The sequence below is a fragment of the Pomacea canaliculata genome, linkage group LG12 (assembly GCF_003073045.1).
Source record: "Pomacea canaliculata isolate SZHN2017 linkage group LG12, ASM307304v1, whole genome shotgun sequence".
NCBI classification, from domain to species: domain Eukaryota; kingdom Metazoa; phylum Mollusca; class Gastropoda; order Architaenioglossa; family Ampullariidae; genus Pomacea; species Pomacea canaliculata.
The window spans coordinates 19,923,096-19,950,139 of NC_037601.1; the positions used below are offsets into that span (position 1 = coordinate 19,923,096).

At 36.1% G+C, this 27,044-nt stretch overlaps 4 protein-coding genes across 4 annotated transcripts; 2 read left to right on the forward strand and 2 right to left on the reverse strand.

Moving 5' to 3' along the window:
• Positions 1-407: 407 nt before the first annotated feature.
• On the reverse strand, positions 408-12,107 carry LOC112577440 (probable arginine--tRNA ligase, mitochondrial). Its single transcript, XM_025260512.1, has 20 exons — positions 12,100-12,107; positions 11,777-11,903; positions 10,517-10,626; positions 9,700-9,793; positions 9,320-9,394; positions 8,981-9,084; positions 8,230-8,369; positions 7,686-7,762; positions 7,194-7,299; positions 6,900-6,973; positions 5,748-5,851; positions 5,194-5,289; positions 4,676-4,736; positions 3,980-4,056; positions 3,239-3,372; positions 2,681-2,855; positions 2,183-2,278; positions 1,857-1,931; positions 1,302-1,365; positions 408-896 (listed from the first exon to the last, which is right to left on the reverse strand). Exons 1-20 carry the CDS (start codon positions 12,105-12,107, stop codon positions 810-812), a joined length of 1,884 nt encoding a protein of 627 aa, XP_025116297.1. The 3' UTR covers positions 408-809.
• LOC112553449 (ribonuclease P protein subunit p40-like) lies at positions 11,761-16,783 on the forward strand. Its single transcript, XM_025220669.1, has 8 exons — positions 11,761-12,260; positions 12,816-12,957; positions 13,552-13,620; positions 14,039-14,134; positions 14,606-14,731; positions 15,232-15,439; positions 16,027-16,164; positions 16,460-16,783. The coding sequence occupies exons 1-8, from the start codon at positions 12,123-12,125 to the stop codon at positions 16,653-16,655; spliced, it is 1,113 nt and encodes a 370-aa protein (XP_025076454.1). The 5' UTR covers positions 11,761-12,122; the 3' UTR covers positions 16,656-16,783.
• A 240-nt stretch (positions 16,784-17,023) lies between these two features.
• On the reverse strand, positions 17,024-19,564 carry LOC112553448 (nucleoside diphosphate-linked moiety X motif 19-like). The gene is made up of 3 exons (XM_025220668.1): positions 18,689-19,564; positions 18,049-18,256; positions 17,024-17,723 (listed from the first exon to the last, which is right to left on the reverse strand). The coding sequence occupies exons 1-3, from the start codon at positions 19,475-19,477 to the stop codon at positions 17,491-17,493; spliced, it is 1,230 nt and encodes a 409-aa protein (XP_025076453.1). The 5' UTR covers positions 19,478-19,564; the 3' UTR covers positions 17,024-17,490.
• A 222-nt stretch (positions 19,565-19,786) lies between these two features.
• LOC112576675 (serine-rich adhesin for platelets-like) lies at positions 19,787-26,960 on the forward strand. The gene is made up of 4 exons (XM_025259306.1): positions 19,787-20,574; positions 20,817-20,915; positions 21,252-21,457; positions 21,968-26,960. Exons 1-4 carry the CDS (start codon positions 20,347-20,349, stop codon positions 24,903-24,905), a joined length of 3,471 nt encoding a protein of 1,156 aa, XP_025115091.1. The 5' UTR covers positions 19,787-20,346; the 3' UTR covers positions 24,906-26,960.
• Positions 26,961-27,044: the final 84 nt, after the last annotated feature.

Sequence of the window (27,044 nt, forward strand, 5' to 3'; positions counted from 1 at the left end):
AATTGAGTTTACATAGACTGTGACATACCTCCCCAAATAGATTATTTACTTAGATATTTGTTCATTTATAGTCTTTTGTGTGCAGCATACTGAGTTCCATCCCACAACAAAGTGGGCTCTACAAATTCAATTATAATTGTTGTAGATTATACGGGAAGGACCAAAGAAAAGACATTTTGTAATCAGGAACCTTTAAGAGAGCATAGAGAAAAAGCTTGCTTCACTGTTGGAATTTGTTTTATTATTATATGAAAGATGTGCATACTCAAGTCAGCCAGTCTGCTTCAAGTATCAAGTTAATCATTTAGCTGCTTCTTCTGAGCAAGCCAGGCAGTCAATGCATAATAAACTTTTGTGTTTTATAACACAATGTCAAAACATGCACAAACACACAAAGAGCAAACACATTCACTGGTTCTGATTTTATTTACCCTCAGCCAATGACTAAAAAAGATAATAAGATGACGAAGTACACATTTCTGTTAAACGTTCACTTCTGGTCATCACCAGTTTAGTGCCATAAGCATTCATATCACATATATACCTGATTTCTAGCATCATTACCATAATCTTACAAGATGGTGGTCACACTACATGTTTTTGTCTAAGAAATATACATTATATTTCAGTGATTTGGACTAGAAATTATGTGAAAGTGGGACAGGCAAAGTAACACATTGGCACCTGCTTTATTTAGGTGAATAAAAACTGAGATTTCCATAAATTTTTGGTATACAAGGTCTCAGAAAAAAATTATCAATTAATGATGACATGATTACTCATCTTTGAGAAAAAGAAACACTCATTTGTTACATTTCTGTGACTGGTTTCAGACCAATCAACTGCAGTCCATTGCTCAGTACTTGTTTTGCACAGTCAAACATCAACAGACGGGCCTGTAAACACAATGTTAGAAAAATTGCTGATATTACACTTTGAAAGAACTGTATACCTAGTCTTTAAGCAATTAATCAAGAAACTGACACTACACGGAACTAAACAAAAGATGGCAATGGTGGTAGTTCCTGGAATGCCTAAAGCTGTAGTCTTGTTCAAATGTTTTAACAGCAAATGAATATGGAAAACACTCAGTCATCTTAGTCCCATTTAACATTTTCAAAAGTATGAATATCTGAATAGCATTTAAATTTAAACTGAACTGCAATTCAAGCTTTTTCTATTGGAAGATTTATTTCTTCCTTTTCTCTCTACTTACTTTATAGATAGTTTTGATAATGATTTTATTCTGGAATTACACTGATAGATCACTCAAGCACATAGAAAAGTTAAACAGAACTCACCTGAGCCACACCTGTGTCTTCCCCCTTTACAGGAAGCGTTGCATATGCTGCATTAATGAGATGACTGAAAAAAATCAATATGTCATATTATTAGAAATATACGATCTTTATAATTTTCAAACATATAGTATAAGCCAAAATGAAAGAACGTGTGTTCAGATTAAGGCAATTGGTGCTATTTCATCACTGTTTCCATCAAAAAGTATTTAATATAATTCTAACCTTTCTTGGAAAAATTAAACTATTCATGAAGTGTGATATACAGCTTCTTAAACTGAAGCTTAGTATACCTTAGAAGCATTCTTCGTAAGTTTCTTGTTGTATTCTACTCCATACAAATAATAATACTAAATGCAAAATTTGTAAAGCGCATGCTCACACTTCTAAGAAGCATGCTCTTTGCGCTTAAGAACAAGAACAAAACATGAACAGTACATATGAGGGACAGAAAAACAAACGTGTTTCGCTGCACAATAACTAAAAATCCCGTGGCCATATGTTGTTGTTTTGGTGACAGGATAATAAGATAACTATTAACTAATAACAGCTATTTACCATAATCTCAACAAATACTGTACAATGTTGCATGGCTCTAGAGTTGTCAGAGAACCCTGCACAACTTCAGGATACCTGTTTCAAAAGCAGAGAAGAAATGATACTTCAGTGTAATGAGACAAATGTGATAAATTTGATGCATGTTCTCCTATCACTGCGTTAATTTCTTCACACATACACACATGTGCACACACACAAACTCTCTCACACACTCAGAGACAGGAAATGATCTAGATTAAACATGTATGGTGCACAAGAGGAAATATTATTCTTAAAGACATTAAAAACTGCTTCCGATAACTTTTGACTGGAATTAATATGTTTACCTAGCTATAATAAGCATCAGTTGGAAAGCCACATCGTCGTGAAGACAAGTAACATCAACATCTGCTGTCTTCTGAATGCCGCATGACCTCAACATACTGTAAGACAATCAGTTAAACGCTCCTAATACACTTCTTACGGGACAGAGGCAGGAGATGGGAAGGTGTGTAAATGTGAGATATAGAAATACCTTCATTTATTTTAGTTTTCTTTCTATTAACCTAGAATGTTTGACTTTCTGACTGAAATCTGTTTATTGTAATAAAGACTGATGAAGCTTGAAAAAAAAAACCTCACCAATTTAACTTGACATAGTAACATGTTTGGTGCACAAAACTTATATACCAATGTACCTTGAGATTGATGACATTCATCTAGTCTAAACTCAGCTGCACAAAGATGCATAAACATCTTAAATCATGTGGTAATATGCAGCTCAAGTGAGTGACAATAAGCTAAACAAAAAAGGAAAGAATTTCCTCAGCAGTTGCATAACTTACCTACAGAGTCGAGCATGAGCATACTGAATGAATATGCCAGAATCAGCTGAAAAGTTCAGCATACGATCCCAAGAAAAATTATAATTACTAAGCCGCTGTCCTTTCAGGTCCTGTACCACCACTGCACTAACTGCCAGTCTGTCAGCCACTTCCAGTTCATTCACAATTTTTGTAGCTATTAGCAAGTAGAACAGGAGGTAATTTTTAAAAAAATGTACAGAAAATTCCCACACATACTTCTGAATTATTTTGTTGAATGAAGCCATTTGAAACTTAAAAAGTTCATTACCACTATATACATTACACACTGCATACGCATCTTAGTAAAATGCATTTTGATATTCGTTACTTTAAGCTTTGAATTTCAAAACTGCTAATTCTTGAACAACAATGCATGTTCAAACAATAACAACTCAAGCATTTCAAAACTTTGTTAGTTATGTATTAAGAAAAACAACAACATATGTTTCCTTAGAATGAGATTTTTTAAAAATTTGCTCAGCATTTTACGCTTTAAAGCTTCTCATTAAGCATGCACTGTTACAAACCAGAACTCACTTTTCCTTGTATGCATAGAGTCTGCAATGCGATCTCTTGCTTCATCAAGGATATCACGAAGAAAAACCACGCTGCCTCGCCGAGAACTCATCCCTTCAATACGCCCAAATTTGATATGTATATTCTCAACAGGTCTGCAGCCAATCAGTGAACAAAATGATAAAAGAAACTTTATGATGGACTTAAAGATGCAGAACTTATACTACAGTAAGTCATAAACTACACCATCTGATTTGTGAAGGCATAGCTTAGCAAACATGATTATAATTTTTTTTTTAAATGACAGAGATTATTACAAGATACTAATTCCCCATGGTTGAAAAAAAAAAATAACTGCTGTTTTCAAAAAACAAACCATTCACTAATGTCTTAAGAAAAAGAGAAAAACATCAAATCCACATCAGGTTGGTACATGATTTAACTTTTAAAACTGACGCACAGTTCCAGCTTGAGCTTTTAAGACTATTTTATGCACAAATTTTAATATAAAATAAAAAAACAAGAAGTCTGTAAGTTTATTATATCAGTTTTTTTTTTTAAATTCTTGTCATCGGTCTTCTTATCTTCTTATATCAACACATAGTTCATATGCAATTTTTCTAGTTAACCTCTGCATCTTGTCTTCATAATACACTTGTCCTGGCTATCTTTCCTACATTAGCCCATCCTGACACTCTGCAACATGCTAGATATCTTTTTATTTTATATCATATATCTGCCATCATGTACAGAAAAAGTTACCGGGTCGCCCATTGTACACCTAGCTCACGCAGAACGCCCACAAGCTGTCGGAAATGCAACTGTTGGCCAGCTTCAACCTAAACAAAACACAAAACATTTCAACAAAGGTTACCAAAAAATTTCAGTGACTTTTATTACACATATTTGAGTCAAGGCAATACTGAAAATATGTTAGTACAGTTGGCTGGTTTTAAAAATCACATGCTACACTTTATAAACTGGCACTGGCATCAGTTCTTAAGCATATAGCTACAGTACTGATAAAATTAGTGATATAGTACTTAAAGTATCTTTAATTTATTGCAATGGTGTATTATGAAAAAAGTTAAAATTTGCATAATGTAACATCCACCAGGTCCAAACGACTGATCAAGTCTCATTATCCCATGATATTCAGATGAATATGGAGAATTTTGATAGACTTAAAAATAATACATGGGGCAAACATTTCTTGATAGATGTAACAAGTTGCAATAGGTCTCGTATTGTTTAATGTATGAATGGTGTCTTGTGTCTGATGTCTTGTGTGCGTCATTTGGAAAAGAAAAAAAAAAGACACCATAGAAAGCTCTGTTTTTTGGCAAAGTAAGTTGCTCCAGCAACCTAAAGCACATTTACGTGTTTACCCTCTGACTACAATTTTTACAACTGTTAACATCAAAGGAAAAGAACTCTCCTAACTCAGCTACAACTTACAACATAGTGGACATGGTCAGGGTTAAACCTCTTTTGCCTGTCCAGTGCTGCAGCCACATCCCTGTAAGAACACATCACAAAATTATAAGAAAACATTCAATTTAAAAGTTATTTAATAAAGCAATAATAGCAGCTGAAGATGGGGTTTTCTATTGCATAATTTGCCAGCATGTTAGTGCCCTAGTTTTACATAGTAAAATGAACCAGTAGTGGTAGCTTTACAAGTTTCTCGATCATGCTTAAATTGGGATGTTAGCCTACAGGAAGTACATGAAATTTTGTTAGGAAGCAATCAAACTTGAACTTCACAAAAAGGATACAAGCTCACTTGGCCAATGACCTGAAAATTCTCTCTACCCAAACAGAACTGATGTATATCAGGGAAAATGGCATAATGGAAAGAAAGTGGGTGGGGTCTACATTTTACATTACATGTCCTAGACATGGTGAACCCCTTCATTGTTCTGGTTGCAACTAGTTTTATCCTCATTAAATAATATTTTTACAAATGGTTCCACCTGGATAAGTACAGAGATGAACCATCGCTTTTCATCAGGGTGGCCTTAATGTGCTGGCCTTGATCATCCACAGACATAAATCCAACTCCATCCTGGCTGGACAAGACAGAAAATTAAAAAGAAAATTAAACAAGAACCACAGTTAGGAAGGTTAATGCTGATAAATGACACTCCTAACCACTTGCAATAACAACAAAATTGTGTAGAACAAATAGAAACTTTTCAGTTTTCTCCTAATGCTCAAGCGCCTGAGCCTGCACATCCTCAGTGCATGTTCACATTTTCCTGGCAACTTACTGGAATGACGATGACTGATTAGTCTATAATGTTCCACTAACAAAGCTGTCATCTGAGCATTTTCAGTAACTAGTCAGAGAATATCATGATCTTGACGATGGCAAATGCAACTAGTACAAACAGAAAACAGCGAACTTCTAAAATCTTTGTTGAAGGAGGAGAGAAAGCCATCAAGTACAAACTGTAAACAGTGAACATGGTGCCTTGATAAATGACTGACTTTTCAAATAAAAATAGAAAATAAATAACACACTCACTCAAACTGTACAAGGTCTTTCTCCCGAAGCAAGGTCAACACATCCTTTACTTTTTCACTGTAGTCAGATTCAAAATGGGTGTCCGTAAAGCTTACACCTAAACGCTGATACGATTCAAACATGTGAATTGTAATTCAGTTTGAAAAAAAACAACCTTTATCATAAAATATCAAGATTAAAGATAATTTTTTTAAATATGTCTAAATTTGTTTCTTGCTGGACAAATTTAGTGTACTAATAACACTAAAAACAAAATTAAATTTAAAGCTTTTAGGGATATATTATTATCTATGTGCACTTGACACAAATCCAAACGTGAAATTTTAATCAACTCTTGTTTATTTTTGATTGGAATCCTCAGAGGAAGAGGAGATTTGGGAGACCAAAGCAGACTTGGAAAAGAACAGTAGAGAGCAAGGCAAAGGATGTCGGAACCATGAGGGATGCTGCTAAAAACTGGGTCTGCTGGGGAGGTATTGTTGTGGCCCTATGCTCCTCAAGGAGTAACAAGGAATAAACTAAACTTGTTTATGACAGGAACAGGAATTAACAGTTCTGACAACAGTTTTATAGCATGAACATGAAGGTGGGATATGAAGTGTGGATTTTTAGTTACTGTGCAGCAAAACAATGAAACTCTCTCCCTTTCCATATCTGCCACCTATCCACTGAATACGCACCTCTTCTGTGAACATTACTCCTTACACCCTTTCCAACCATGTTAGTTTTTTTCTTGTACCCTTCCCTGCTTGTCTTCATTATGATACTCTTAGTTCTTGTTATTTGGTTCCTCTTTGCACTTTCTGTACTTGTTTTTATTCATCATTAGTACTATTGTTTATTCTTTCTTAGTTCATGTGTTATTCGTTTATTTTCCTGTCTCTCGTATGCTATTTCTTGTTCTTGTTCTTAGGCATGCTCCTTAGGAGAGTGAGTATGCGCTTTAAAAATTTTGCATTTATTATTATTATTATTGAATTTTTGTAAATACTTGTTTTATAAAGCCAAATGTACAAAAGCTTCACAAACTACTCAGATATTTATAAACCAATTAGGTAATAAAAATGGTAATAGGTAATAATAAGATAATAAAAACAGCTCTTTCAATGCTTTGTTACTATCTTTTTAAATCTCCATGTTAAAATAATATACCTGATACATCTTGCTGTACTCCTTGACACTCAGGTCTCGGAAGATTTTCCATAGCCTTAACAGTTCTTGATCACCTACAAATTTATTCAAAGTTTAACTCACTGTTATTATCATTTAACATAAATAAGTTCTAATTTTACAGCTATTATTTGAAACATGTATAATACATCTTAATAACATAGTCTAATATAGCATAAACAGCAAACGAATGTTCTGTCTATACTCTCAGAGAAAAAATTCTACATCAACATAATTAGAGACAAACAAAAGAGAAAAATGAATGAAATGCACTACCTGCTTCAAGTTTGCTGAATATCTCCAAACCATGTTTGTAAGTGCTCTTTGAAGCTGTTTGGCTGTTTTTCTCATCCTCAACATCTTTGTTAATTTGTACATAAACCTGTTTTTTTTTTTAAGTTGCATAGGTGAATACAGAATTTACAGAGCCTGTGGCATCCCATCAAACCTTAGAACAAATGTGGGATGAAGCCAAAATGTCTCATGGTAGAAGCTAAATTTTTGTTATTCATGTTCTTGAAATTCTGCTTTATTATTTCAACAGAACTTTGCAAGCATACTTTAAAAGGCCTTATTAATCATATGCATATTTTCAAATGCGTGACTGTGTGGCAAACTGCTAAATAACAGCTAAAAAAAGAGAATTAAAAAAAAAACATAACAGTGACATGTTTGAAAATGTGTACAGTTAAGAATGAGTAACTTTAAATAGCCCCAGAACTGATCCATTATGTTTGTCACCTCATATAAATGACGCTTTCCACTTACCTTGAATAATTGTAACAAAGGATCGAGCTTCAAAAGCTCCTCATTCCCATAGCGTTGGAAGCCAAGAGCAAGTAGTCCTGTAGAAATGGAGAAGTCAAACTGCCTATTTAACAAGTAGAACTTGTTCTTACAAGACAGTATAAACTGATAGCTTATGCTTTGATCAGATAAATAAATCATGTTATATGTTAACAATAAAATCCTGAAAGAATGCAGCAAATGTATTCATGATAGTGCCTCTTAGAAAATCTAGAATTCTGCTGCTTTGAAAAATGGGTCAAAGTTACTCAGAATGCTTGTATAGCTTGGGATTCCAATTACCAGGCTACGAAGATGGAATACAGTTGCTCTCTCCCTCACACATACATCTTAACCATAGACATCACAGAACTGCAGCAATAATAGAGTTATTGCCAAAGGTATTTACAAAATAAGAAGGTCTTTCATGCCCTCTTGAAACAAAATAAAGGCCAATGAAGTTAAAAGGTGAAGATTTCTTTACAGTGCAAACTGCATCCCAATCACAAAGAACACATGTGCTTACCGAATTGTGTGCCCCAATCACCGAGCCAGTTTATCCTCTGCACATTATATCCAGTACTCTCATAGAGGTTTGCCACAAAGTTGCCAATGATTGTGGAACGGAGATGTCCTGCATGAAATGGCTTTGCTATATTTGGTGAACTGTTAATGGAAAAAATGACATCAATACACCAAGCAAGTGTAGCTTTCCTATTCAATATCTAAAAGGTATTTATGTTACCTCAAAGTTTACCACATTCAATTTTTTTAACAATTTCAGAGGAAATATTTGGATGTAACATGCTTCAAGTGTATATGTAGGCTCTGAGGAAAGAACCACTACTCTATCATTACTGTAGTTAGAATGTACCACATTAAACTAGTTTTCAATGTGCTTGTTGTTTGCTGCTTTGCATCACCTATAAGTGTAAATAATTTATATTGCATCTTTCTAAAAGTCTTCTGACAAGAAAGACATTCAAGATTATATCCACCTAAAAAAAATAAATGAGTAGTGCATATCAATCATGAAATCCCCTCCTCCCCACCCATAGATGGAAGAAAGTAGAAAAGGTGTAAGGAGGCACCATAAAGGTTGGCTTGAAAACATGTAGGAGGGTCTCTTCCAAATCCTTCAGTCCAGATGCATTTAGAGGACAGACTACAGAGGACACCCCTGTCAGCTACTTGAGTCTTAAGGCTTCCCTATAGGCCAAGAGACTAACTTAACTAAAATACACCGTGCATTAAAGAAAACCGAAATATTTCTTCACCTGTACTCCACTAATACAGTCTGTTTGACCTTGTCAGCATTGTTATTTACTGGTAGAGAGTATCCATAATGTATTCCTTCCTCTTGTACAGTCTGCAGGACTTGCTGAAACAATGCACAGATATTGAGCTCTTACATTATATTTACACCATACCTCCAATTTATGTCACACACAGACACACACAAAATAAATCATACTTATCAGACAAAAATACTTGTCTCAAAAACAGAAATTGAAATATATGCAATGTAAAAGAAATACTTCATGTATAATCATTATGGTCTTACATGGTGTAAAAATTATGGACTTAATCGATTTACATCCTTTGTTAGAACTAACCTTGTTGAATGCATCCACATTCACTCCAATGAGCAATGCATTTTTCTCTGAAAGAACTACTTCTATATCTTGTTCCTGCCATGAAAAGAAAAATAATATTAAAGCAAATTTAAATTTGTAAATGTTTTTAAATAGGATAAAGATAAAATATAAGATAAAGTTCTATTAAAAATAAAAATTGTTATGCTTGAACATAGCCTCACACCCTCACAAACAAACATGAATCTGTAAATAAACACACACACACACACCTCTCTCATTCCTGCACTGCATGACTGTCTCTAAAAGAAAGTGATAAAAGACACAAATGTAATTAATAGTTTTATTGTTAATGAAATATTTCTTATTATTCACTTTATTATTGGTGTTTTTAGTGTTACCTTAGTGAGATATTGCCTGATGTCTTCCTGTTCCTCAATACCCACAGTATCAAGAAGAGCTTTATAGTCAACTCTGTATTGTGGATCTCCTATCCTAAATAACCAATACAATTTCAGTTACACTGTATTTAAGCATATGTATGCATTTAAATAAACTGATCTGTGTCTAGACTGCATCTGCATAAATAATAGAAGTATTTAGAGAGTAAATTTTAATCTTTCTATCACTTTCTCCACAGTCCTAAATGGTGTATGCTAAAGTTTAAGAACACAAATACTTATAAATCACAAAGATGTTCTCTTATAAAATATATTCTGCACCACATCATGTTATAAAATCTTTAGTCACAATTCTGTAATGTTTCCTTTTCGTGTTATTCAATATTAGTCTTCTTTTGCTTTATAAAGTAGTACTTTTGATATTTCCAGGATTTTATTAGCTTCCAGTAGTTCTAAAACTGCCTAGCTCATTCAATACAGATAAAATGACACAACTGACATCAGACTCTATAGAAAGAGTTAAATGTTATTTATTTTCAACAGTCCCCAGCAAAAGCAATGGACTTTTATTATTCCTACATATTCTACTAACAGTTAAATCTACTTTAAAGTTAGATATGTTCAAGGCAATTGTACATAGTAGGTCAATATCAACAAAAAACTACGGGGGGGAGGGGGTAAAAATTTATTACCATTTCTTGCACCAATCTGTTTTCTCAAAAACTGCTATTTTAATTTTTTTGTTCTTGACAAATAGATAAGGAAAAATCACAGCTGTGCATTAGATTTAAGAAGCATATTTGTTGACAATTTATACCTGGTTTTTTTCCTGACATCTTGTGTCCATACCAGCGAGGTAACTTTATCTTCTACTTTCTCAAAATCCAAAGAACTAAGATTTTCTTTTTTGGACAAAATCCGCAAAATCTGAAAATGAAATTACATCATGGAGAAATGATTACTTTAAAGGGATATTTAGGAAGAGTTAATTATGAAGCATACAAAAACTGAGGTTTTTACAAAAAGGAGAAAAGGAGAACTACAGCACAAAACAAGTAAAGACAGAATAAACTGTTTTAATGTCAAAGCACATGAAAAGAACTCCCTGAAATTCTTCTTATGCATTTATATCAAATTAAAAAAATGAAATGTTGCATATTTCTTGTACCTTTGCATTGCACTATTTTATCCCTCTACCCCACCTCCCTCTCCAACTCGATGAATCATGTACTCTACAAATACTGCAGTCTGCAATTAAAGTAACTACAAAATACTGATGACAGGAAAGATTGAAAATTTATGACTATATGATGAGCATATGCGTAAGTCAGATTCAAGCATACACAAATTCATGCAGAATCCTAAGTGAGAGAGATAAAAGTAGAGCAGAATTTTTTTTATTAAATGTGGGATTGTTTTCTGGCTTGCATAAATAAAGAATGATTAGAGTTTCTATCTGTGCTTAACAGTACAAATGGTGGGAACAATTCGAATGGCTTGGTTTCAACCTAAAGCATTTTTGGAACAACATTGGTCGCGCATTTACAAGATTATGGACGCCATGGCATATGCCATTTAAAAAAAATGTCCAGCTCCTAATCCTATTATACACCCTCCTTTTGCGTTTCGTAAATAACTTGGTGTGAACCCTTCTAAACGAAAGTTGTGCCGCCTTTTAAAACTGAGATTCTTTTCATTCTAAGACCATCGAAATGTGGCAAAGTTAGGTATCGTCTTAATCTGGAGGGCTCGTAGGGTTTGTATTTGTTGTTGTTGTGAGGATAACCCTGCAGCTGAATTGCTGTAAAGTCCACAGCACATCCAACTCTGCAGAACAGCAAATGTGCTGTGAATTTTGCAGCGGAGTTCGAAAAGCGGATAATATCCGGAAACGCCAGTCACATTCATTGACATTGACAACTGAACATCAACACCGATCAGATTGATTTACAAGTCTAATCTCAAGGGATTAATAAACATCAACACTTTAAACAATTTATTATCAACTTGCTCTGCTTGCGATGACACGACGATAATATCCACTCATAATGCACAGCCGTTACCAGCATGAATTTACTTTAGAGCGAAACGCGAAGTAGCGAAATACACGTTTCTCATGGACGCTGCCATTGTAAATGTTGTGTTCCGCTTCCGGCAAAGTTGGCAAGCGGGGAGGCGTTGGCGAAAGCCAGCCACGCCTTCTCCTCACTCAGGAGCACATGGATGGAAGCCCGTGGTTACATCCCTTTAAATAAGAAGCCGTAATCAAATAATGTCTTCTGTTTTCAACATTATTTTTATTTTATTTAATTATTGAGGTATTTTTATTAGAGCAAAGAAGATTGAAAGATACTTAAAAGTTTATTTATAAGAAAGAAATTAGAGAATACATTTCTAAACACTATCATAGCGACAAGCCAGAAATGTACTCATCAACAAAAATGGACGTCCTAAATTCGAAAGTTGCACCTTCCTGCAAACTTGTTTTCGAAACCTCTAATTTTTCAAACACTAAAAGCTCACATCAACGAGTCATCGACAGCAAATTTTATAACCATCAGGTAATCTCGCGTAAAACTCGACTATTAAAGATTCTTGTGGACGGCATGGTGATCCCTTCAAGCATGAATTGTTTGACTATACACGCACGTGTATAGGTATTATAAGTTCGTGCTAAATAGCGTGTTGTTATTTATAAACTTTAAAGATTTTATACGTTGTGTAGTGTGGCAACTTCATGGGCGTGTATCAGGTTGTACATGCAACGATGCATCGACCTTCGTGAGGACGAGCTCGGTAAACTGTGGGAAAGGCTCAATTTTAAATTGACATACTATTTAGATAAATGGTACATACGAACATAGCACGAACTTGTATTACATGTATGTCAACAGGGATGTTCTTGATCGCCAATGTATCAGGTGTCAGTTTTTTTTCCCTATTAACCACTGAGCAGACAGGATAATGCAAGTGCAGAAAGATAGCAGTAATTTAAAGGCTGACACTGAGAGCTTCTACTTTTTTTTTTTTTATGGATCCAGCGATTACCACGCAGGTCAAGGGAATTAAACGGGAGGACTTAATTGTTGCTTTTACATTTTGTTTTTGTTCCACAGGTTACCCTTGTATTACCATACAACTCGAAATTACCAACAGACATCGCCAGACTGGAAGAACAGCAAATGGTTTATGTACTGAAGGAAGTGCAAGCTTCTCAGTTGCTAGACAAGGAATTTGTTGAAGCATTTGTGAAGAGAGGTCAGCTATTTGCATTGTTTTGTTGCATGGAATGTTTATTTTTTTAAAAACAGTGTAAACTGCAGAATCCTGGCTTCTATTGTGATAGTATGCTGTGATCAAAGTTGATTAATCGCTATAGTCACATGCAGGAGGCAATTTGTTAAATCAGTGCAGTAGCTGGTAATTCCATTTCTGTATATGTGTGTGTCTGTGTCACCCAAGGGTATTAATGTAATCTGCATTATCAACATTATTTTCAGTTTGCCATTGTCATTTGAATCATACAAACTTTCAGTTACATCATTGCTAATGCTTGTGTACAGTTTGCTTGTAATTGCATATACCTTGCAGCCATTTGCTTTTCTATTGTCACATAATCAGCGCTATGAAAAAATAAATTAGAAATCCACCTCTTAAACACAGCAAAAGAATAATTTGTAGAGAGGTGCTTCTAAGAAGGAAAATTATCCACTGTTGTAAAGCATATGATGCTGCCAAAGGTATAGACATATTATTATGATTCAGATGCTGTGGTCTAACAAGCTACGGACATTGTTTTTATCAGGGGATTGCTTTGCTTATTTATCTTTTATCTGGCATTATTCTGTGCAGGAAAATTGTACATAATGTCTTATGGAACAAGAATTGACAGTGATGACTGCCTGGCTGTTACTCCCACAGGTGGAAAATCTTTGCACAATAGTCCTATGTCTCAGCTGCTGTCTGAGAAGTGGCTGTTTTTGTGATCGATATATTTTTGTTATTTGCTTATTTCACTACAAACTAAAACTACTAAGACTTTAGACTCCTTAATAACTCATTGTTGATAATGAATGTGAGGAATAATGTCATATTTTTTCAATAAGGGTTGTCTGCTTATACATAATGATATATGCATTCATAGCAAAAAGGAATATCCAAAAGGAAATTAATAAAACAATTATTATAAGAAACCAAGAGTGAAAGTAGTTGGAACATATATTTATGGATACTTTATTTGGTAAAAGATCCACACACTTCACTAGAAGGCTGAAGTGTAAGTGGAAATGTGTATGTGTATGTGTGTGTGATTTCTTGATTCCTTGTCTTTATTTTATAGGCAAGTTGATTTTGAATTTGACAAAGGACACATATGAAGAACTTGGTCTGGAAGGAAAGCAAACTCAGTTTTCAAAGCATAAACCTGGAAAATATGGTATATACATTCATTTTTTTTCTTTATTTCTTGACAATAAGTCAAATGTGAAATGTTATTGACTTTAATAACAAATATTACTGTTACTCAAAATAATCTAGTTTGCTTTTATAGCACCATATTCCACTCTTTCGCACTTTACAAATCACAGTTACTACAGTCAGCAATAACAAATGAAGAATAAGGTGAAGACTGAGCAACATGGTATTAAGCAAGAGAGCTCTCTGCAGATCAAAAGTCAAGGATAGGTTTCAGGAAATCGTGGAAGTACCAATGTTTATAAGATGAGTTATATACCAGTAATATCATATTTAAGAGCAAGAGATGATCATCACAAAGTGTTTTTATGAAGTAGGCTAGAGTTCAATTAAAATGGACTAGAAACAGTATTAAAATACACTGTCATCAGTGACATGAACTTTTTCAAAAGTATACAATATTGCATTATTTTTTAACTGTTTTTTTCTCCAGTTGTAAATATTGACATGATGCTTGACTGTTTCACACCTGGAAGAAAATATTATGATAGGATACTTTGGTGCCTAAAGGATCGACTAGATCTCAAGTTTGATCTCCTTGTATCTTGGGTTCCTCATGGTATGTAAACAAAGACCTCTGAAGCACTTCACCCATCAAACAGTTCTCTTTACCTCTTGATAAAAACACAGTTTAACAAGATTAAATTAAACCATGCTTTGCTTCTTTTTATTTCTGCTGCAATTTTTGTTTTTAAAGTTTGTCATTTATTATCACTCCTGCATTCAGGACAAACTTTCAGATTTATTAACAGATATAAGTGTTACTAGGAAGATCTTGCAGAAAATATTTTATCATCAGTCTTTAGAAATGATTGATTACTTTATGACGGATGTCATTTACATATTTAAGCACAATCAAAGTAAACCCAGGCTTGGTGTGGGAAAACTCATTGTGTTTCTCTCTTCCCATCAGGCCTTTTATGTCAATAGCAAAAATTGCTTGCACTGCATGCACATCAAATACCTAAAAATGAAATATCCCGCAATTCGTATATCTGTGATTGATCTCTTCTTAGTTGTCATTGTAACATAATTGAAAATAACTTATTTTCTTTGTAGACGACAACATATGTCCAAGTTCAGTGGCTAAATACTTTGAAAGCAAAGGTATCGATGCCATCAAGGTTCCTCTAATAAAGCGGGTTCAGTGGCTTACCAGTGTAAAAGTTCCTGTCCTGAACAGTTCTTATGGCACGAGAAAGGAGGAATCTGTTTCATATGAAGAACTGTGGGAATGGTTAGGAGCCATGGCATGTGGTGTGGACATGTATGTAGAATAATCGATATTTGTCTCGACGTATCTACAAATGTGTCTGTGCATGATTGGGACATGCATATATCTGTGTTTGATCTCATGATACTTATGATAAAAATGACTATTTTCCACTAATAATCAGTACTTTAACTTTATGCTTAACCTTCAAGTTAGAGGCCAAACTTCCAAGGTCTGGCAAGAAAGAATGGTTCCACCCAGGAAAGGGTATTTGTCGAGCCAAATGAAAGTACTAGGGTAGTTGGTTCCCATGTGTGCTCTTCACCTTTCCCAGGTCAAACCATATTTTTTTTTCGCTCTACAGTAGAGGTTTAGCCTACAAGCTGTTATTAACTACTTTGCAAATGTTGCTGCTTTTCAGAGTAGCTGAAAATGATATAAAATGTAGTTAAAGGAAAGTTCAAAATAAAATTATTGTCTTTTTGAAGGTTTCTCATTTTAACTGAATTGTTCATTACGCGTGAAATATTTAAGTATTTTGTATTTTATTTATTAAAAAAATGTGAATGAAATTGTCAAAATGCTATCATCCATATTTCTGAGTTCTTAAGGTTTATAAAATTCTTTATGTCTTACCACAGGTCAGAGGCATCAGCAGATAGTTTCATATCCACACTTTCAAACCCTAACCCTTCTGTGAACTGTCCACGCTGTTGTGTTCTTCATGTGTCTGGTTTCCTCACACCACTTGCTGTGCACTGGCTCTTGAAATATTTAAGGTATTGAATGGTACATTAGAAAGCAGGCATGGGCTCTGACTAATGCAGACTAGGAATTCGTTTCAGGCTCTCGTCAATAGTTTAAGAAAAAATGTCTGTTCAGACATGCCACTTTCTTATGTGCTGCCAATTTGGAAATTTGATGATGGAGAAAAGTTAAATGTATGACCTTGAACTCATTGCTAAAACATAGAACATTGCTTTACAAAAATTGCTTTTTAACTTTTTACCATCAAGCTGAATCCAAGAATAATGTGCATTGAGTAAAATAGTCATCTTACTCTTTTCTGCTAAGGTCTGAAATAGAAAATACAAAAGCGGGAAGTTGGGCCAGTCTGACTGTGCATGGCTTCCTGGACTCTCCAGTATCGGCAGGAACACGAGAACATGGTTTTTTCCAAGAAGGAGACAACACATACAGTTTTCTTACCTTTGCTAACATGGACTACTGGCTGTTCTCTGCATTTGGAAGTCAAGACTTTTGTCAGTAACATATATTGTTGAAGTTTATACATGAATTTTGTATGCTCAGTGAACTGGATTGAATGGTACAAATGTGTGTGTGTGCTTGGATATGCATGCACATCTGTGTATTGTATTAAACTCATGCAAATTTTCAGCGGACTGAAAAAATACTGTTCGGATGGTTGCACAGACGATAGTGCCTGGATCGGCCTTTTTCCCTTACATGTGTCTTTATCTAGTTTCTTTGAAATGTCAACACTTTAATCTTTTGTCTAAGCATCACTTGTCCAAATGAGTGCTTTTGCTTGTACTGGGTCATACATCATAATACCAGGGCCTTGGTTAAACTGGTCAGCTAATTTGGTAACATGCCATACAGAAGCACACGTTTAAGAACCTTCATCTCAAATCTACAATAGAGGAAAACATAATTTACATAGATTTGAAAGAGCATTTCTTAGGTAATAAAATGATTAGGTCACCACTTACTTTTTTTTCCACATTCTTTTAAGTGACAGATGATAAATAAGTAGATCTAAAATTCATAATCATGATGTTTGGAAAAGTAGATTGTGAAACATAAATCTCACACTCCGAATAAATATAAATACGTGTACTTACATATTTTACACATAATGTACAATTCAGTTAAAATGAGCAACCAACATGCTTACACTTCAGTTCAAAGGGAATGAATTGATACAGGAAGACATTGCCTTTACTGAATTTGTTTCCTTTTTTGTAAGTATATTCTGCATGCAATTTTCTGAGAAAAGTGACCTGGGCGTTCTGTGCAGTTTAATGTCCACAAACTGACTGCTGACATCCGTAATATATATCCACAGTTAAGTATACTTTCTCCTAATTGGGTTGGACATCCATCACCACAGGTTTTACATGGTTGTGTGGTGGTGTTATGTTGCATTCCAATTTGAGCAGAACTCTCTGTGGAGCCTCTGGTGTTTTTGATAATGGGACAACTATACATCGATGTTTTCTAGAAGATATTTTTGTCAGCTCTTCCAGTGTTTGGCTAAATACTGGTATCTTGCTGCCATCTGTGTAATCAGGCTGCGATGGGTACAAGGTGTCACCTGTGAATACAGTTGGTATCATCTATATCATCTATATCATCTATCATAATAAAAAATAATAAAGGTGATAGATATAGCAAAACAATTTTAGGGGAAAAGACAGGAGATACATTCCATTAGCTTGCATATACTCTCTACAAATCTATTCCACTAATTAGCATTTACACTATACATTGAATGCAGCTTGGGCTTTTATCTTTACACTCTCTTACTCTGCCTAGTTCTTTGTTACTTTATTTATCAGCACTCCATGAAAATGTTGGCATCTGATAATTAAAAAAAAATCATACTAAGAGACAAGTTAAAAAAACAAAATTAAACAAACCAGGCAAAATATAAAGCTTTGCATCAGCACAGTTGACTAGAACAGGCATCATTTGCTCCATGGGCTGTCCAGTCCTTTCATTTATGAAATGTAGCAGCTGGTGTGTGGAGGTGAAATTGCACAGACGTGACATTTCATACACTTGTGGTGGCGCAAAATCTGCTTTACCCTGCTGACAATCCTGAAGAATCTCATTTGGAGTAACCCACTGTACAGGAGAAAAAGAAAAGACCCAATAAGCAACATAAACAGATGAAAGTAAACAGTGAAACTGCCTTTTCTATGAAATTTGAAAACCGAAGGGAAGCAATAAATTTCTTTAAAATGTGGGCAGTTTTTCTACTCCAGTGTCTTTGCTGTATATATTTCTTATTTTTGAGTTGGTTATTTAAACTTGATACTTGAGACAAGCCACTCAAGTGTGGTGTTAACTTTGAAAGTGCATGAATTCTGCATAAAAATCTTGTTATTTCTAACCCATGAGGCTATTCATGGAATGTTCAGTGAATGTCCAAGCATGTCTCCCTTCAGTAGAAAAGACTGAGCAAGCAAACCTAACTGTTCATCCCTCCTCTAAAGACCCATTCATATGCAGATTCACAGCAAAATTTAAAGGAACTTTCTTCCAAACCAGCCATACCTTGTGATGGACAGTTTCGCTTGCATCCTCGGCTACACAAGGAAGATCTTTTAAACAACACAGGTAAAACGCTGTGTCAAACCTTGTCCACTTTTTCTTTATATTCCCAGGTACAGGCGGTGTTAGCCAGTTAGACCAATCATATAATGACCAAACGTCGGGCACAATACCGAGATCGCTGCATAAACCTAAAAACTGCATGGGATCTGCCGTTACTCTCTGGCGCCATTCTACTAGTTTGGTCGTATCTTTCTCAGAGTGATACACTGCACAATGCTCCTTGTTGGCCCTCAAAATGGACCAGGGACTCTCGACTACATGAAGGGATTTTGTTGAACGAGCAATAAGCACTCCCGACTCTTCGAATGTCTCTCTTATGGCGCATATTCTAAAAGCAATCTCACTTGGAATTGACGAAAACTCTGGGTCTCGACGGCGACTGAACATTGGGGAATTGTTGGACTTTGTCCTTGCAAAACCGAAAAGATTATCTCTAGCTTTTTGGCTAGCAATACCAAAAACGTCTAACCACTTTTCACTAAAATCTGCATTGGCTGCAGCACCTCCTGGAAATACGTAAAAGTCAGGCATAAAAGAAGACTGGCTACTTCTTTTTAAAACCAAGATTTCCAAGTCTTCTGTGGAGGAATTTATCGTCTGCTTTCGAACGGCGTCGGAACTCTCACAAATATTTTCAACTGGACTTCTTTTTGGTGTAAATCTTGTCCGGCAATGAACTAGCATGAGGGTTGCTGCCTCTCTCCAGTGTTTTACTGTACCCGCGGACATGGTTAAACAGGACAGAATACATACAAGCAGACACTAGTTTTCTGAACGTTTACACAACAATGAGGAGATAATGCTAATAGAATAGTTGGGACCCTTTTTCCACTCAATTTTTATTTCTTCAGTTATGAGTATTTCTGGAACAACCGAAGACATACATTCCTTTATTGCTGAAATCTTAATATTATAATAAAAGATTTTAGACAATAAATACACTGACAATAAAAACTTCGCGGAAAGCGGTATAAAATTGTCTACAGTAGATTCTAAATCACGGACACCTCCCTACAATACTAAGGCAAGGGAGGCTATTCTAATTCCTCGACATAATCATAAATGACAACAGACGTATCATTTTAAATACGTGACATGAATCTATTAACTGGGTGTAGTCATAATCAGTTAGTTATAAGACGTTTTGAATATTTATGACTACATAAACTTTTGATCCTGGTCATGCTGTTCTTATCTCAGCAGTACTGGACTGAGCACCAAAAAAATGCATTTAAATAGTGCGTAATCGTAACTTTGCCGTGGAAACATCTTGGGTGAATAGTTTTATGCGTATCATTGAAGATGAGAAGTAAGTGAACTTAGTGAACTAAGTCTAAATATTAAATTGAAAAGGTAGTTGAGGTCGATCGATCTGACTACGACATCAGCAGCGGCTGTGAGAGGTCTACTCAACGAACCAAATGACTTGAACAAGGGCCCGTGGAACAGATTTTAGAGCAAGAAAATGCAGCTCGCTACTCCAGGATATATCAACACATTATACGTATGGAACTGGAGAACGGGCGCAAAACGAAGCGGTTTACAAGACAAAAATGAAACTGTGTGAGTGACTGATGTAAAAGATAATAAAAACTTCCATGGACAGTATGGCAAAAACAAATGACTCAACCCAAAAGTCAAATGATACAGATGTGTCTGTAGTTAAAGTGTGTCCAACAGCAGAGGAGCTTGGCCGAAAACCAGCAAATTGTAGTGAAGGGTACATCTGTAAAGTACCAGGATGCCATCAGAGAATGAAGACCCTTGGTGGACTTACACAGCACACTGACAGCTGCCATCCAGAACTCAGCTGGACGGGTGGAAGGGTTAGTAGAAAATTTATTCCTGGAAAGGTTTAGGCTTTGAACTGGACTGAGAAATTATAGTGACTGGTCTATTCCACCATTCTTATTCAGTAAAACTTTATTTTCTGTCGTCACTTTCATGTGATGCTTTGTTATCACATTCACACTCTTATCAAACATGTTTCACTGTCTGCAAATGCATCTTGTCTTTAATTTCAGTTGTTTTCAGCAGCATCTTATTTTAATTTTTTCCCCAAATGTAGAAGAAGGGAAGGACTTTCCAGTTTTACTGTCCAGAAGAGAAGTGTGTTTACAATCCAGCATCAGGACGTTTTTTCAACACATGGGAAAATATAAAGGCTGTGAGTTGCTTAACCATTGAAATATGTAGCACATTGCTGAATTTAAACAGCATGTACCAATTTTTCAGTAAAAATCCTCACAAGGGAAGTCAATACATGGATTTATTCATTTAGATGTGTTTAGTATATTTCATTACTTAGTGTGGCTGGACAGAGACAAAATGTTATGATGTGTGCAATGGTTCAGTAATCTAGGGAGGTTTATGGAAGGTAGGAGGGTAAGGGTGTTACACATTTTTTTAAGGCTTTCAGTATTTTTTTTAATTATTTAAAATTAGTGTGCATTTTCCCAACTATTTTGGTGTGTTCATTTTAATCTGTTTATGTTGCCATAAGCATTATGCAAGCCAGCACTGGGAGAAATGCCATGAATGCAGCAAGTGTGGAAAGAAGTTTGGCATTGAGAGAGACTGGAGACGACATGAGGCTGACTGTGGGACAAAGTTTGCCTGTTCTGCCTGTGCTGCCTGCTACCCAAGCCGACAAGCTCTCCTTGTCCACTGTAGGAGAAAGGAGCACCCACTTCCTCCAGGGAGGACTATGTAAGAGAGTACAGATGATGACATTAATGCATATACTTATTTCTGGCTGAATAAAACTTTTCGACCTTTAGGAGGACTATTTAAGCTTCAAGTACTTTAGAAGTCTTTCATTTTGTTTCCTTTTCAAACATCTCTTCGTGACGAAAATTCTTTTGGGTGTTTACTGAATATGAATCTAAAGTACTGACAGTCAAAAGATTTTGGGTTGCAACTAGAAAACTCTTCTGCTTTCTCTTCACTTCATTCTCTACTTTCTTGTTTTGTTTTCCATTGTTATGACATGTATGCTGTTGCATATGTTTTTAATTATATGCTTCATAGTTTATCAATTTTAGTTCACACAGTGCATTGAGCTGGCCTTCACAAGTGAAAATGTACTTAATAAATCCTATTCTTCTTCTTAGATTTTGTTTTAAAAACTCTTAATTTTGCCTTTTCTTTGCTTTGATTGCCTGAGAAAAATTGTCTATAGCATGGCTGATGGTAGACATTCATATTGTTTGTGTCCAGTGCTAGGACAAGCAGTGGTGCTGACAGTAAGAATCTCCTACCAGATCAGGTTTTACAAGAGAATGGATTGTGCTCAGACAACAGAGTTGCTGTTCACAGCGAGAAAACCTTGAAAACATACAAAGCATCACAGCCATCACCAGCAAAAATCAAAGGGACCAACACCAAAAGCAGCAGCAGTAGTTTTTCTCCAAAGACATCCAGTCCTAGACCCATCCTTCCTAAGGTTACAATCAGCACAGCAACCATTTTGCCTTTTGTAGGCCCAAGGGTTGAGATGAGAGATGCAGTATGTGGCCCGAGCTCTCCACGACAGATTTCAGCCCAGATCCAGACAGATATACAAGACCCTGCACCACGTCTGCAGCGCCTTGTGAAGGAAGGAGTAAGCAAAGGATCGCAAGCTGGAGAGACAATGGTAGGTGATTTGCTTGTGACATACCCAGAAAGGCATGTAGCCGTCACCAACATGTCCACACAGGTGTCGGCTGGGTTGAGAAGTTGGGGTAACTTGCAAATTTCAAACACTGGTACACAGGTTTCAGTGAACATGGTCAGCAATGGCACCCAGGTAACAAGAAAAGAAGCTTGCATTTTACCATCTAGGAAAATGGTGCAAGTTGAGAGCACTGGGACGCAAGCATCTTTGACGCTTGTCAGCAATGGTGTTCAAATAAATTTTAATCCCATCATGACTGCTGTTGCTGTGCAGACTGCTGAAGATGAAAACATAAACATGGGAGCAGAAACCACCTCTACTGTTAGCGTAGGAAAGAATGTCAGTGGACCAGACAGTGCTGCAGGACAGTTGCCTGTCCACTCATACAGTTTGCCCAAATTCTTAAATTCAGCTAGCACATCCAGCTCCTCTGCAGTACAAGTTTCTCTTCCTGTAATTCTTTTAGCTGGAGCTGGCACTTCAACAAACAGCATCGACACTAACAAGGCATTTGACAGCACCTCAACCACAGGTATGCAGACATCTGTCTGTTTTCTTCCTCCGCAAAAACATTGCAAAGTCATGGCTCAGACGCAGACAAATAGTGAAAGCAACACCAATTCATTACCAGAACCTTCTCATGTCTTTGGACAGGCTTTGAGAAATGGAAGAAAAATGAGTACACAGTCTTGCAAGAGGAGAATCTTGACATCTGCTGAGACGCAGACACGAGGAGCACATCCAGATAAAAAACTGAAGCGGGGAACAAGTAACACTACTGTGGGCAGTTTGGACAGTCCATACTTTGAAGAATCTGACATGCAGAATCTGATGTGGAACTTAGATCTACCCTCCACAGGTGCTGAAGAGACAACTCCGAGTGATGCATTCCCAGAGCTTGTGACAATTGCCTCACAAACCAAATTCTCACCAGGCCAAGATGCAAACATTCCTTCACCTGATACACAGACTAGTAGAATCTCAAATAAAATGTTTTCAAGCTGCGTCGATGGAGATCAGTCAGAAAAGACGTTGAAACCATATATCTTGACGGGATCAAACACAGACCCTCTTTTATCAACATCTTTTCTGAATTTGAGTGGCTTCTCAGATAGCACACAGACTATGTCAGTGCCACTTGCTTCAGAGGAAGAAAGTGATTTACTGCCAGGGGCTGTCACAACAAGCATGATGGATAATGGGACATTGAACAACTTGCAAACGGCATCATTGAAAGACTCAGAAAGTGATAGCTTTTCTTTGGCACAGAAATCGTCCAGCATAGAATGTGCCAGTTGTGATGTGCCTCACACAGATCTAAATAATTTTGATGACTTGCTTGCATCCTCTCCACCATCTCAAAACCTGACCACAGACACAGGTATGCAGGTGGATTATGACAGCCTAATACCAAACTGCACTTCTGAGCTGGGAGTGCAGACACAAGAGGATTTTCTACTGGCATGCACCTCAGACTTTGGGGTCCAAACACAGGACAGCTTTCTAGATGTGTGTACGGCAGATCTAGGTGTTCAGACTGGAAGCTGCGAACTGGACTGCTTATTGGGGGACCTAAGCGCTGACCTACCATTTGAGTCTTTGGGATACTCCAGCATCTTTAGTGCTGACACTGATATACAGACTGTGCAGTCCTCTGTTGAAAGTGTAGCATCTTCTACAGATGCAACTTTTGTAGACTGTGGTATAGGGACACATATGACAGTGGCTGATATTCACACACAGACTAACCATCAACTGTCTCCAGGTCTCATCAGTTACAGGGGTGCTGCAGGCTGCAGCTTGGCTGTGGACACTTTACTTGCCGGCACTCATGCACAGACATCTCAACCATCATCAGTGAATTTCAAGGCAGATGCTGGTGTCACTGACAATGTGGATGCCATAAATACCAAAACTTTCTGTGGTACAATTAATTTGCCATCATTATATCAACTTTCTCCAGATTCATCACCTCAGCAATGCTCAACTCTTGGGAATCAGGTGTCCATAAATGAATTTTCAGAGGATGACAGTTTGTCACCTGGCCACTCTCACAGAGCGCTAATGTTGCCAGCAGTTCCCAACATTATGAAGGTAGACAGGGCTTCCATACTTGCCACAGACATGCACACACAAACAGCAGATGATCTTCTTGACTTCTTGATGACCAACATGGAGACACAAACCACCGAAGAAGACATCTTTGAAAGAAGCTTTGGACTGGCAGATATTCAAACACAAACTGTAATGACAGATCCTTTATTTCAGCAGACAGCAGAGGCAGGAAGCCTAGCACCTTTTGGTGGGGCAAGTCTTATAACCACAGAGACACAAACCTGTGATCAGATCACGACAGAGGATGACAACAGTCAGTTCTTTTCACAGTTCACAGATATGCAGACACAAACATCTTTCAACATTCTTGATGTCTGCGAGGGCCCAGATAATTTGATAAGTTTACACTCACAGACCTCTCAAAATGTTTCCATTACTGATTAAAAATTGACTGAATATAAGGTGTTTTTTTCTCAGTTTCTTGCTTTCAGGGGTGGATTGCACAATCAGGGTAAGAAAAGAATCACAAATGAAATCCAGATCTTGAAAATGTTAAAATATGTAAATCTGTTTTAGAATGTTTGCGTAGATAAAAAAAATAGTTATAGCATAGGGTTTTGTCCAAAAGAATGAATTATATGCATATGCTTACCCAGTCCTTGATCACACTTCTGTGGTAACTACAGAATGACGGACATTGCATAAAATCCTAAAATTACAGCCTGAGCACAGCATGAGATTATTTCATTTACTACTAGATCAGGATGCTGTGTTTCATGGATTGAGAGGCTCAGTTTTGTCTTTTTTAAGTAGAAAGGAGAGAGCTAATTTATTTTTGTACATGGCTAGTCGGAAAATTATGATAATGGTATTAACAGAGACATTTTCTTTAAAATAATAATGGTTCAAGACAAGCATTTTGCACAGTTTCTTTGACTTGGTTGCCATTAATAAAGGGCAGGTTATCTACAGTTTGTTTAATTTTTTTGTGACTGTTCCTTTGCCGATATAAGTAAAAAATTCACTCTTGATGTCCATTGTGTTCTTTGCTTTCCACTTAAGTTTAACACACATGCATTTAATACATGTACTATAAATGCATTGCATTTTCTTTGGCAAGTGTGTTTAAGTGGCACCTGGAAAAACTGAGCAGCAAACATTCAGATGTTCAAGGAATAATACTGGAATGTAATAATTAGCAGGAAACAGTTGAAAGCAAAAACTCAATGATATTACCAGCACTAAGTACAAAAAAGTCCTTAATTGGCAAGAAATGATGTATATATCATAATCTCCCTTGAACTAGTCATGAGCTACTGATATAGTGTAAACAGCAATACATGACAAATCTTGGAGTCAATTCATGTTGTATAAATTATGCCAATATAGTAGTAGTTTTCAGTAAAGGAACAATACTGAAACACATGTAAAGAGCTGTCTGTTAAACAGGTTATTTAAACAATGAACCTTATTAGCAGATGAAAGCCTTTTTCTTTTGAGAAGTGTGTTTCAGTCTTGTTTTCCCCTAGCTTTGTAATTGCAGGCTAGTTTCTGTTCTTAAAATTTTATGGATCCCAACAAATCTGAATCATTTCTAGAATTGTAGATTTGATGTCACAAGTCACTGGATTATTTCCCAGCAATATCTTCAGTTCTTGGATCGGTCATTTGATTGATCACAGCTTCAAAGACCTTTGTTCTCCAGTACAGGACTTTTGTTATTTTTAATCTCTAGTCTTTAGGCTTAAATGTTTTATCTTGACACCATTTTAGACATACTCTTTATTGCTTTTTTGTGTCAATTTCTTTGGCTATGAGAGTTAAATGTGCATGTTTATCTTAAATAGCATTCACCATCTAATTTTGAAAAATGAATTGGCAGCAGGGGTGAATAGTTTGTTGGGTTACACAGAGACTCTAGACTCATTCTTTAATATGAGCTGATTTATTGGTGATAATCATCTACTTGGAGGAGAGCAACAATTTTATTTTTTTAATTGATTCAGATTCAGGTGTTTACATATGAGATTACTACTGCCTAGCAAAGACATCAAGCTGTTATCCAAAAACCACTCGAAATAATATTCTACTTATATTGATCTATTTGTGATAATATCTGGGAAGAAACCTGACTAAATAAATCAAATCAAGCTAGAGACAACATTTTGGCCATAAAGCTTTGCTACATTTTTTTTCCTGTTTTGTTAGAAATGACATAGCATGGAGCATGTATATAAATAGTTCTTGTGATGTAAGCTTGTTTATCTGTGCTGGTTGCAAGCTCAAGCAAAATACTCACTTAGCATTATTTTATGCAGTGGAAACAGGAGGTGCAACATTAGTAATGGCTTCCATTGGATATACCGAAATATTGCCACCGTCTGGACCTTACACGTGTAAAGCTTTTGTAGTATGCCATTACTGCTTTGTGCATTGTATGGTTATTATGTTAATATTTTGTGATAACTTTGCTTTCAAATACATTTGGTCATGTCTTGATCCAATGTCTTTAGTTTGCTAACTGTTGCCAGTGTCTCTCTGGTTTGTTTTCTTCTCACTTTTTAGTTTGCTTTGTTATGACTG